The sequence below is a fragment of the Oryzias latipes genome, chromosome 22, assembly GCF_053564925.1.
Source record: "Oryzias latipes strain Hd-rR chromosome 22, Olatipes_Hd-rR_3.1".
Classification (NCBI taxonomy): domain Eukaryota; kingdom Metazoa; phylum Chordata; class Actinopteri; order Beloniformes; family Adrianichthyidae; genus Oryzias; species Oryzias latipes.
In genome coordinates this window covers 7,775,745-7,789,663 of record NC_136258.1, presented here as the reverse complement: position 1 = coordinate 7,789,663, position 13,919 = coordinate 7,775,745, and the positions used below count along the sequence as shown (strand labels likewise).

The 13,919-nt window shown below is 42.5% G+C and overlaps 1 protein-coding gene across 4 annotated transcripts in view; it reads right to left on the bottom strand.

Annotated features, from left to right (window-relative positions):
• Nucleotides 1–13,919, bottom strand: part of slc4a11 (solute carrier family 4 member 11) — a 184,482-nt gene that overhangs the window by 15,038 nt on the left and 155,525 nt on the right. For all 4 annotated transcript variants that reach the window (XM_011490713.4, XM_011490712.4, XM_011490714.4 and 1 more), the window contains one exon: nt 759–832. In XM_011490713.4, coding sequence (XP_011489015.2) covers nt 759–832 — 74 coding nt within the window. The remainder of the gene's footprint in view (nt 1–758; nt 833–13,919) is intronic.

Below are 13,919 nucleotides of genomic sequence, written 5' to 3'. Positions count from 1 at the left end.
GTTTTTTCCAGCTTTGACTTTTGGTCCTTCAAATCCCTGAACTTTTCCAGAAATTCCAGGATTTCCAGGATTCTTGCCTCCATTGAAATACACGGGGAATCCTTGGTGCAGAAGCTTGATGGTTCGATACTCGGCTCTGGCATTTTTCACAAAAATATCTTTTTTGTTTTTGTACTGTTTTTACTTTACTTATGGTAAACTTTGATCACTTCTCTATTTATTTATTTTTTATTCCAATTATTCTCCTGTAAGTTTCATTTTCATTCAGCAGTATAGCATTCAACCCTGCGTTTTCTTCTGGAAATGCAGCTCCTTCTTGTTACAATTGTTAAACTCTTAGTTGTAGAGATGATATGAATTCTAGGATTTCTTATTTTAACAAACCCAGTAGTAAGAGGAGGTTTATCTAAATAATACAAAAGTTTTTAGTAGAGATTTTATTCATTCATTCATCTTCTTCCGTTTTGTCCCTTTCGGGGTCACAGGGCTGCCGGGGCCTATCCCGGCCACTGATGGGCGAAGGCAAGGGACACCATGGACAGGACGCCAGTCTGTCGCAGAGTTCAGTAGAGATTACTGATTACTTTTTGAAGAGTTGGGTCTGTCTAATGAAAGTGAAACTGGATGCTTGACGGTGACGCTTTGACAGCAGTGTAAAAGGATTTTCTTGGCATTCACGTCAAACATGTGGCAGTGAAGGCAGCATGAGACTGACACAAACCAGAGAGGGCAGGGGATAACCCTCCATCTGAACTTACTTTTGACAGTTCCTTTTACAGCATCGACCACAAATGCAATGGATATAAACAGAGCAATGACTTCCTCTGTCGACCTAGGAACACCGAGCAGAAAGGTTTGCTGTTAGATCTGTAAACAAGTGTCAAAAGATACACAGTATATATACAAAAAATACTTTTGTCGATCACAGATTCTGAGAGTTGCCCGACTTTAAAAGCTGAGTTTGGTTTTTAATGTTCTTCATAGAAACACTTCAGCCATGGGAGGCAGAATATAAACTAAAGAATCCCACAGCTTGATTTTTAGGGAATTTGTTTTAATATTGGTGCAGAAAATAAGGCTTTGGTCAATAACAAGCGTTCACCCAAACACTTTGTGATGTAAGCTTGTTGGAAAAAAACGACCAAACACATTCAAAGTGGCATTTCTACCAAAGACTTTCAATTTGATCTCGTCTAGTCCTATGACCTTCTCCCAGTTGTCCTCTGGATCCTCCAGATGGTCTTTGGAGAACTTCAGATGGGCCTGGACATGTGCTGGTTTAAGCAGGGGTAGCTCTGCAGGATTTGAACCCATGATGACGTTGTGTGTCACTGTAGGGACCTTTATGACTGTGGTTCCAGCTCTCTTAGGGGCCATTGAACAGTTCCTCCGTGTAGTTTTGGGCTGCTTTCTCACCGTTCTCTGGGTTATTTGTATCCCAACAGGTGAGATCTTTCATGGAGCCCCAGGTGGAGGAAAATTATCAGTGATCTTGTGTTTCTTCCTGGTCCCTGGTGTCCTCAGACAGCTCTTTGGTCCTAGTCTTAGTGGAGAGGTTACAGTCTGACGGTTTAAGGGTGTGGACAGGTGTCTTATATACTGACAACCAGTTCAAACTGGTTAGATATTATTACAGGTAACCAGTGGAGGATAGAAGAGCTTGGTCTGTGAGCAGCGAAATTATTACTGTTTGTAGGAAATAATTCCTTATTGTCTGCATCATTTTACAAACAAATTTATTAGAAAAACAAACAATTTCTTGGATTCCTTTGTTTACATTCCATCTCTTAGAGTTGAAGTGTTTCTATGCGGATCATCACAGACCAAACTCAGCTTTCGAAGGGAACAACTTGCAGAACTGGTGACTGACAAGACAAACACTTTTCACATCAGTGCACTCGTTAAAAAAAAAAAAAACAGAGTTGATCTTGAAAAGCCACAATATAGATGACAATGATATTTATTTGTTAAAGACTACAACTAGTTTTAGCCATAAATAAAAGCTACTTTGATGGTCTCTTAATTACAAGGCTTGAGAGTGTCCATTGTGACCATAGCGACTCCTTTACTGGTTTACTCAAGGGAAACTGCTTTCGGTATGTTCATTTCCTAGAAGATTGTATTCCTCACAGACATGCTAAGAAATATTGAACGTCTCTGGGATCACAGTTTGCCTTCCAGCACGTTTCTGACCAGCTGTAATAAGCAGAACAAAAACCAAACCTGCAGGAGAATGTACTACAGTTCCGATTTCCTTAAACATTTAATTGGGAAATAACAACTGTGATTGATTTAAAAATGTCTTGCAGTTGCATTGATGCTCGTACAGCCACCTCAAGGGACGTCATTACAATGGAACATACTATTTACTCATGCACACACAGGGGGTGCAGGTTATAGTGCCTGTAGGACGCCTGTGGGACGTCCACAAAAACTACACTCTGTTGAATTTCCTCATTACAGTCAGACTGCAGCGAGGAGCACGCACGGATCACGCGAACAACGTTAACAGGCTTCTTGTGCCGTCCACGGGATTTAGGGGGTAAAAAACAAAGGAAAATCAACATTTCATCTACATCACCCTTACTTACTAGGGGTGTAGGGATAATTGATTTAGCGATGTATTGGAATATTTCATTTGTATTGAATTAAAATGCTGTCAAGGCGATAGTCAATTCTTTATGAGCGTCCTTCAGCGTCCTTCAGCGCTTTCCACTTAAACCGCTAGCCTCTTTGAGCAGCTCTACACTGCACAGAAAAAACGAGATCTCACGAGAATCAGCTTGTGTTACATGCTAAGTGTTCAGTCAGCCTCGCAGTTTTTGTTGTTATGAGAAGTGTACGACGTAGCTTTTTCTTGGGATGTGTACTGAACTGGAACTCTGCGCCACATTGCTGCCAGTACCATATAGAACTGTGGATTGTGGTGCTTTGTAGCGGGCTCCAGATGAGAACGAGTGACAGTTGAGCTGTATCGTGATACATATCGTGAGACAAGCATGTGATATGTATCATATCGCCAGACCCTTGCCAATACACACCCCTATCACTTACCCTTATTCGTCGTGCAAGTGTTCACTACAACCTGTGGCATGGAATTTGCCCGTAGAGAAAAATGTGGATAAACATTTGCTCATTTCCACCTGTGAGCCCGTACAGGTGTGACCATTTTCAGCCCGTATCCACCATGACTAAAGCGTAAGACACGCCAGTTCGACACAATACACAATAGTGTAAACCAAAATACCATATTAGATGGAATAGAAAACCTTTTGATCAACTTTCTGTCCCGAATTAAATTAAGCAGAATACTTCTGCATGCATGACTGCAGTTTACTCATAGTAGAGGAAGATTAGTAAGATTACTAATTGTAGTCCTCCTAAGATGAAAATCATCTTTTTTTAGTTGTTGACATGTAGGTGTGGCATTTTAATTATGACAGAGAACAAGTGTAATAAAATATCATTTCAATTTAGCATTTATTTCTCTCTCTCTGACCGAGTTGGAAGGCTTGCCGTCCCCCATTACCCAGAGAGGGTAAAACTAGAAACATGAATAAAACCGGTGGTCCTCAGATCGCGTCTGTACCATTGAGTTAACATAGAAACTGCCCGCCTCTGTCGCGTGAATCGTGTTCAGTCTGAACGCAGTTTAACCTGAACCCGTAATCTTAAACTTGATCCTTCCTCTGGGTCCCTGCGGGCAAGAAAAAAGTTCAGCGCTGGCTGCACACATTTGGAAAATGACGTGCAAATGTTTACTTTCTTTCTGGCGTTTCATTTTATTTGCTGTGGAAGGTAATCCAACAATCTGCATGTGCTAGCATCAAATCAGTTTATGAGCTTCAGCCAGCGCCGCTGCAATGTGGCCTAAATTTTAATGTAATTCAACACATTTTAATGTTCTTATCAGAGTTCTTTTTGGTGTGTCCTTTTATTGAATAGCAGGGCCTGATACACACATTTAATTTGTCATTCCACACTTCGTTTAAATAGTGTCGATTTGGAAACCAAAATTAGGTCACTTTTCCCCGTTTCTTTATCGCTAAAGAGAAACTTTGGAGAATAGAGACTGTCAGTCGTCGTTTGTGCCCCCCCCCCCTCGTGTCATGCTCTTCACAGCTTGCAGAAAGGCGGGATCAAGGGCGGGGCTACTGAGCTCAGCACCAATGGCTGAGGAGCCATGGAGCCATGTAGGGGAGAATTTAGATAAAGATGTGAAATATAGCTTTTTAAAACATTTAGGTTGTGGGATTTTGGTTAAAAAACTCATATTTATAATTGAAACACCACTGGGAACATTTTTACAAAACAAATGTCAGAGGGTAACACAAGAAAACAAAAGGAAGTGTACATGCTGGACACATTAAATTAAACAGAAAAACTACAAATACCATTATTAGGGCCCGAGCACGGAGTGCAAGGACCCTATTGTATCTGTTAGGTTTATTATTATTAGGGCCCGAGCACGGAGTGCAAGGACCCTATTGTATCTGTTAGGTTTATTATTATTAGGGCCCGAGCACGGAGTGCAAGGACCCTATTGTATCTGTTAGGTTTATTAGGGCCCGAGCACGGAGTGCAAGGACCCTATTGTATCTGTTAGGTTTATTAGGGCCCGAGCACGGAGTGCAAGGACCCTATTGTATCTGTTAGGTTTATTAGGGCCCGAGCACGGAGTGCAAGGACCCTATTGTATCTGTTAGGTTTATTATTAGGGCCCGAGCACGGAGTGCAAGGACCCTATTGTATCTGTTAGGTTTATTATTATTATTATTATTATTATTATTATTCTTCCGACTTTTCCGTCGCCTTTTTGAGGCCTTTAACATACCCCAAAACTCACCAAATTTTGTATACACATCAGGAGTCGCGAAAAATTTCATATTTTCTAGGAGAACGGCATAGGTAAACAAAAATGGCTCGATAGCGCCACCTGCAAAATTTGTTTTCGCGAGCACCTCCATATGCTTTATAGTACAAACCTGATTTTAACAGGGCATGTTCATCGGATAGAAACCTACAAAAAAGTCTCTTGGGACCAAGCTGTCAGTCGCACAGGAAGTCTGATATTTTGATGACAATATGTCATTTTTGCTGTATTTTGGTCATTTGCAGGCCTCGCTCTAGAACGAACTCCTCCTAGAGATTTGAGAGTAATGACTCCAAACTTTGGTTTTGTAAACTAGACACATGTCCGATGTTAAATTGCAAAGCTTTTAAGTTTTTATGGATGTTTGTGACCATGGCGGCGCGTCAAAATTGGAGGTCGTTTCGAAAACACGCCATGAAAAGAAAAATGGCCATTACTCAGCCATGCATAATCCAATCTGATCCAAAATTGATGTGCATGATTGTAGTCTGACTCTGAACACATCTGCAGTGAAAAAATCTGGAAAAAGTGTAGCGTTACCTGCTGGCAAGAGGAAATGACATGTTTTACTTGGAGCATCACTACTCCGAGTAGGATGAGCCGACACACCTGAAAATGACGTCCACCTGTTGAAAAGCCATTGAAGTTTACTCTGACAAAAAACCATAACTTTCAATGCGGGGGTGTGGTCGTGACAGAGCTGCAAAGTTGGGCATCTCGCTATGCACACAAAAGTTGCTCTCACGTGCACATTCCTTGTCCAATCTCACTGAAATTCAATGGATATGAAGAAGCTTCTATTCTGAACCCATGGATATGACAATCTTGGACGAGCTCTATAGCGCCACCTAGTTATTGCATTGGGCACATTCTGCCCTGTATTTTCTCTTTGCTTTGTCCGATGTGCATGAAATTAAAACTGGAGATACTCAGAAGGGTCCTCTCTCATCATGTAAAGTTTCATGGGTGTACACCTGACGGTGCCTGCGTAACAGGAAGTGGTCGATTATGTGCACCCAAATAATAGAAATTTATTATAAATCAGCCGTTTGTCTCAGGAAGCTGAGATTTCAGAATTAGATGCCTTTAATAACCTCCAGCTTTGATATGTAACACTATAGGGTCTACGAGAAACTTCATCACTTGATTTTTTTAATGAAATTTTGGACTGAACAAAGATTTTTAGCATAAATTCTGTTTAGGTTATCAGCACCAGGAATTCAACTTTCATAGGCATTTATGTGCTACTGCTTCCTAAAAAAATTCAGAATGATTGAAGTTACAGGTGACATCTTAGAGAGCATTACATCCAAAAAGGTCCGAAAACGTCTTTTTAGGCAAAACTACAAACACCTATTTTTTTTCATAACTTAATCATCATATATCAACACCATTTATTTTTTTAAATGTAGGGATCTGTGTTTGCTGCCTTCCATATTTTTTTCAGAAGTCCAGGTGAAACAGATGATTTTAAAAAAATCCTGATTCATCCCAAAACCTGTGCTTTTTCCGTCTGGACTCCAAACAAGTGTGTTTTAAAATTACTTATGCTTCAAATATCCACACCAAGTTTCACACGCATATAGCTGAACATGTCTAAATGCTTCTTGAATATTCTTTACAGATATAAAATGAACTGGTCAACTGTAGGATGTCATTTCCTCTTACATGCTTAAGTCTTTTCCTCATGCTGCAGCCTGCTCCTCAATCATCCCTGTTGCTGGAGTCAAATTTCACCCCCCCCCCCCCCCCACACACACACACACACCAGCTGCCAGTTCATATGCTAACTAACCCAGCAGTGAGGTGACAAGAGTTTAGACACAAGAGGGAGGGCAGACTGCTTTTTCATTTGTTTTGTATGTCTTTCATAGATTTTTATGAATAATCATTGCTTTTCTAGTCATGTAAAATGCAATTAACCTAATATTTTATCTTTTTTTTTTACAAACAAAACATATGAATGTGCTCCAAAACAAAACCCAACTCTCAGTACAGTTCTACAGATGTAACATAAGACTTAGACAGTAAATGTCTCTTTTATCCTTTTTTAATCAATGCTGCAACTTCTTTTCCTTAATATAAATCCAATGAAATTAAACTACAAAACCAAAAAACACAACGTATAGCAAATTTCTCTAAATAAATTATGTGTATATACAATATGTAGCACTTTTAAACAAAATAATAACAAATCCTTCCAATACAAGCACAGAAAAATGGAACACAAAATTTAAAACCCACATTTGAAATGGCAATTTTAAAAAGATAATTTTTTCAGCCTGCTAAAAGTGCACAATTGTAAAAGCTCTTTTATATAGACAACTGTTTGGTTGCTTAGAGCTCTAAATATAAAAACAATGCCTTTATGGACGTGGCACGGATGGCACGGATGTTCAGCAGGGTAAACCCCAGGAAAGCGGCGGGACCTGATGGAGTTCCCGGAAAGGTTCTGCGGGCCTGCGCCGATCAACTCTCCCAGGTCTTCACAAAAATCTTCAACCTGTCGCTAGCTCAGGCTTTCATCCCTGCTTGCCTGAAGTCATCCACTATCATCCCGATACCCAAAAAGTCCTCATCCACAGCCTTCCTCACGGACTTCCGCCCAGTTGCACTCACTGCTGTCATCACAAAGTGTCTGGAGCGGCTGCTCCTGGGACACATCAAAGACTCCCTCCCTCCAATCTTCGTCCCCCACCAGTTTGCTTACAAAGCAAACAGATCAACGGATGATGCCATTTCCATCACCCTCCACACTGCGCTGAGCCACCTGGAACACAGAGACACCTACGCCAGGATGCTCTTTGTGGACTATAGCTCAGCCTTTAACACAATCATTCCTGACATTCTGGTCAACAAACTGTCTGAACTAGGACTCCACCCACTCACCTGCTCGTGGATCAAGGACTTCCTGACAAACAGACCACAGACAGTCAAACTTGACCCCCACCTCTCCTCCACCCGGACGCTGAGCACAGGCTCCACACAGGGATGTGTGCTGAGTCCTCTGCTGTATACACTGTACACAGCAGACTGCAGACCAGCCCACACCAGCAACACCGTGGTGAAGTTTGCAGACGACACTACTGTGGTGGGGCTGATCTCTGGGGACGACGAGACGGCCTACAGAGACGAAGTCCTGAAACTCTCAAGGTGGTGTCAGGCTAATAACCTCATCCTGAACACCACCAAGACCAAGGAGATCATCCTGGACTTCAGAAAAAACAGAACAGATCCACCCCCACTCTACATCGATGGAAACTGTGTGGAGAGGGTCCACAGCTTCACCCTCCTGGGCACCACCATCTCTGCTGACCTCACATGGTCTAACAACACCATGACTGTCATCAGGAAGGCCCAGCAACGCCTGCACTTCCTGAGAAAACTTAGGAGGAACGACGTCAGCCAGGAGCTGCTGGTAACGTTCTTCCGCTCAACCATTGAGAGCATTCTGTCCTATGGCATCACAGTGTGGTTTTCCCACTGCACTGAAGCAGAACGGCAGAGTCTCCAGAGAGTGGTAAAGACAGCGCAGAGGATCATCGGCTGCCCCCTCCCCTCACTGAAGGACATTTACCAGTCTCGCTGCCTCAGCAGAGTGACTAGCATCACCACTAACTCCACCCATTCTGCTTTCCCTCTGTTTGAACTGCTGCCCTCTGGAAGGAGGTACAGGTCCATCAGAACCAGGACAAACAGACTAAGAAACAGCTTTTTTCCACAGGCAATTATCATACGGAATGCACATACGTCCACCAACCACACCTCACTCTAATTTTACTACAATGCGTGCAATATCCTGACTGTCTAACCAGGTCACTGTGCAATAACTTGATATTTATTAAGCTGTGCTCACAGCAACTCATGTAATTCCATTCTATTTTATTCACAAATATTTAATATTTAACAGTTTCTGTCCATATTGTTCATTTTTTGTTAAGAGTTGTAAATACAGTATTTCTTTTTCTATTCTATTTTTATTTTTATTTTATGTAACTCCTTCACTCCAAGGCTGCTGCAATTTCATTGTATCCCCATGTACAATGACAATAAACGATTCTGATTCTGATTATATCACTTAGACACAGATGGAGAACCATATCAACTGGATTGGTAACAGCAACAACCACCGACCAAGCCGGCAAGCCCTGGCAGAAAAGATCCCCACAAGAAACACTGCAGGCTGTTCCATAAAAAATATAGTTTTACCATTGCCTTGCAGATCACAGTTGAAGTGGTTTAGTTTTCCTAAAAAAATTCAGAATGATTGAAGTTACAGGTGAACTTTTAGACAACATTTGATCCAAAAAGGTCCGAAAACGTCTTTTTAGGCAAAACTGCAAACACCTATTTTTTTGCATAACTTATCTTTCAAATATCAGCACAAAAAAATTAAAAACGGTAGGGATCTGTGTTTGCTGCCTTCCATATTTTTTTCAGACTTAAAAGTGTAACAGATGATTTATAAAAAATCCTTTTTCATCCAAAAACCTGTGTTAAATCTGTCTAGACTTAGTATTAAAAACTCTCCAAGATGAATGTGCCTGACTCCACCTGCAGGTGGATCACAGACTTCCTGACGGACAGACAGCAGTATGTGAGGCTGGGGAAGCTCGTCTCAGATACTCGGACCACAAGCACCGGATTCCCCCCAGGGCTGTGTCCTTTCACCCCTGTTACTCTCCCTGTACACAAACAGCTGCACAGCTGGTCACCTGTCTGTCAAACTCCTGAAGTTTGCTGACGACACCACACTCATCGGCCTCATCTCTGACGGAGATGAGTCGGCCTACAGGAGTGAAATAGCCAGGCTGGTGTCATAGTGCAGCGCTAACAACCTGGAGCTTAATGCTCTGAAGACAGTGGAGATGACAGTGGACTTGAGGAAGGCCCCAGCCCCCCTCCCCCCTGTCATCCTCTGTGACTCCCCGGTGACCTCTGTGGAGTCCTTCTGCTTCCTGGGAACCATCATCAGCCAGGACCTCAAGTGGGAGCAGAACATCAGCTCCATCACTAAGAAGGTCCAGCAGAGGATGTACTTCCTGAGGCAGCTGAAGAAGTTTCACCTCCCTGAAAAGATCCTGGTAGACTTTTACACCGCCATCATCGAATCCACCCTCACGTCCTCCATCACAGTCTGGTTCGCTGCGGCCACGGCCAGAGACAAGGCCAAGCTGCAACGCGTCATCCACTCAGCAGAGAAGGTGATCGGCTGCCACCTCCCGTCTCTCCAGGAGCTGCACATCTCCAGGACCTGGAGGCGGGCAGCCAGGATTGTAGCCAACCCCTCTCATCCAGGACATAATCTCTTTCGGCCCCTCCCTTCTGGCAAGAGGCTCCGGTCCATCAGGACCAGGACCTCGCGCCACAAGAACAGCTTCTTCCCCACTGCAGTCAGCCTGCTGAACAGTACCCCAACTCCCCCAGGTGACCCCCCCTCCCGCCCACCAAAGGACTGTCGGTGCCACTTACAGGCCCCACCATCCCAGCCCATCTGTGCTCCCACTTTAATTCACCTTACTCTACTGTATATAGTGTGTTGTTGTTGTTAACTTAATTTTTAACTTATTCTTAATTGCACTATACACCAAGTCAAATTCCTCGTTTTGTAAAGTGCGCTCTACTGAACCTGGCAATAAAACTTTTTCTGATTTCTGATTCTATTAATCATTGTTTTTTATTCATTCAAAATGCAATTAAATCAATATTTTATCTTTTTTCTTTTCCTTTTTCTTTTTTTTTATCTCTTATATCCTTTTTTATAATCAATGTTTGAACTTCTTTTCCTTTCTATTGTCATGGTTTCAGTTTGTTGTCTTTTTTTTCGCTTTAGTTCTTGTTCTGTCTTGTTTGGTTCTGTTTCCTGTTTTATTTTGAAAGGTTTCCTGTCTTGTCATGTTTCTTGAGTTTTACTTCCTTTGGTCCCCATCTGCCCTAATCGTGTTCACCTGTGTCTTGTCTGCCCTGTCTGTATATAAGTCTTGTCTCTGCCTTCCTCCTGTGCTGGTCCATTAACTTCTGCTCATGTTGATCACGTCTTCTTGTCTGGCGTCCATGTCCCTTGCCATGCCACAGTAAGTTTTTGTTTTTAGTTTTGTCATCCTGCTCTGCAGCGCTTTTTGTTAGTTAAATAAACCCACTTGCCCTGAACCCGTTTGCCTCCCGTCTCTGCGCCTGGGTCCTACCTGCTGTCGAGCCCCCCCCCCCACACGACATCTATACATCCAATGAAATTAAACTACAAATCAACAAACACAACTGATAACAAATGTCTCTAAAAAAATGATGTGTATATTTGCAGAACCTTAAAAACACCAAACAAATAACAAATGCTTCCCAAATAAAGCACAAAAATGGAACACAAAATGTAAAACCCAAGTTAGAAATTGCAATTTGAAAAGATACTTTTTTCATCAGCTTTTCAAAATCAATCACCAATTCTACTCTTCTGTGGATGAAACAAAGAACTCCAGAACAATGAAGCCATTTCTCTAAGTCTCTCTCACCTTCAGTTTTAAACAAGGTCTGTGAAAATCCACCATACATTGGTCACATGAACTCAGAGACCTGCTAAAAGTGCACAATTGTAAAAGCTCTTTTATATAGACAACTGTTTGTTTGCTTAGAGCTGTAAATATAAAAAAAAATGCTTTTCTATCACCTAGACACAGATGGAGAACCATATCAACTGGATTAATAACAGGGTGGCATGTTTAGACAAAATGAAGCTGTCCATCACATTTTTGACCTAAACATGTAAACACATCCTTGGCTCTGCGGTTAGGAAATGGTATTTGGGAATCTCTTTATACCAGGAGCCAGCCTGGCCATTGGAACATCGCCACAGTGCCCATCCAGACTGGGACAGCAACGGGGTCCACTTCAGAGCCGTGAGCTGCTGTGTTTAACTCCAGCTGTCCCAGCAAGGGAGACAACTGCAGCAACATCCACTGACCAAGCTGACAAGCCCTGGCAGAAAAGATCCCCACAAGAAAAACACTGGCTCAGGCAGGCTGGTCAAAAAAAAATAGTTTTGCCATTGTCTTGCAGCTCGCAGATCAAGTGGTTTAGTTTTCCAGTAATGTCAGTCAAGAATGCAAGTTCAGATTCACAATGTTCATATTCACCATATTCAACAGACATCTCCTCCAATAGCACCTTAAAAATCCTGTGCTGTTTTGCTTTGCAGCTGAGGTTGTTTACGATTTTCAGAATAAGAGTCATTATATGTCCAGAGCCAATCACTTCTGCACATAAGGCCTGCTGGTGAATGACGCAGCAGTAATGCAGACATTTTGGAAAGTCTGGGTCAGCTTTACAGTGAGTGATGAAACCTGTTTGTCTATTGATCATAGCAGGAGTCCCATCTGCAGTCACTGCTACCAGCTTTTCTAATTGTACCTTTTTCTGCACAAAAACTCCTTCACCGTGTTATACATTTCAACTCCTCTTGTAGTTGTCTGTTAGGGCAGATGTGTCAGGAGTTCTTCTCTTGTGGAAACCAAAAGCTATGCTGTACTGTTGCCGTCCACAGACTCATTACACTGGACGTTAACCACCTGCACTTTGCAAGATCCCGGTCCAGCTAATTGGCCAAGTTATCAGACATAGCTGACACTCATCTAGACATTGTAGTGGAAATTGAATGAGTTCTATTGTTCTCATCCTTAGGGACAGTGATAGCAATTATCATCATTGCTTGAATTTTTTTCATGCTATATGCAAAAGTCTTTGTCCCTTAAGGCAACAGATTACAGCCCCCCCCCCCCCCCCCCCCCAGGCTGCTGTCGTATTAACAATAGCTTGGAGCTCCAGAATGGACAAGAAAAAACGACGAGAATGGCTCGAGCAGGGCGTTGCTCACGGGGCGGTCGCTCGTGCCATGCGGTCGCACGTGCTCGGGCCCGCTAAATGCTACTTGTAGCTTTAATTATTATTATTATTTTTCTTCTGCCGGAAGAATCGCATTTTTGAGGCCTTTAACATACCCCAAAACTCACCAAATTTGGCACACACATCAGGGGTCGCGAAAAATTTCGTATTTTATGAGAAATTGGCATGGGTGCGCAAAAATGGCTCGACAGCGCCACCTACACTGACTTTTGTCCCGACGCCCCGCATACGCTTTAACGTACAAGCTTGATTTTTTCAGGGCATGTTCATCAGATGGAAACCTACAAAAAAGTCTGTAGGTACCAAGCTGTCAGTCGCACAGGAAGTCTGCTATATTGGTGTCAATATGTCATTTTTGCTCTATTTTGGACATTTGCAGGCCTCCTTCTAGAACGAACTCCTCCTAGAGATTTGTGAGTAATGACTCCAAACTTTGGTTTTGTAAACTAGACACATGTCCGATGTTAAATTGCAAAGCTTTTAAGTTTTTACAGAAGTTTGTGACCGTGGCGGCGCGTAGAAATTCGACGTTGTTTCGAAAACACGCCATGAAAAGAAAAATGGCCATAACTCAGCCATGCATAATCCAATCTGATCAAAAATTGATATGCATGATTGTAGTCTGACTCTGAACACATCTGCAGTGAAAGAATCTGGAAAAAGTGTAGCGCCACCTGCTGGCAAGAGGAAATGACATGTTTGACTTGGAGCATCACTGCTCCGAGTAGGATGAGCCGACACACCTGAAAATGACGTCCACCTGTTGAAAAGCCATTGAAGTTTACTCTGACAAAAAACCATAACTTTCAATGCGGGGGTGTGGTCGTGACAGAGCGGCAAAGTTGGGCATCTCGCTATGCACACAAAAGTTGCTCTCACGTGCACATTCCTTGTCCAATCTCACTGAAATTCAATGGATATGATGAAGCTTCTATTCTGAACCCATGGATATGACAATCTTGGACGAGCTCTATAGCGCCACCTAGTTATTGCATTGGGCACATTCTGCCCTGTATTTTCTCTTTGCTTTGTCCGATGTGCATGAAATTAAAACTGGAGATACTCAGAAGGGTCCTCTCTCATCATGTAAAGTTTCATGGGTGTACACCTGACGGTGCCTGCGTAACAGGAAGTGGTCGATTATGTGCACCCA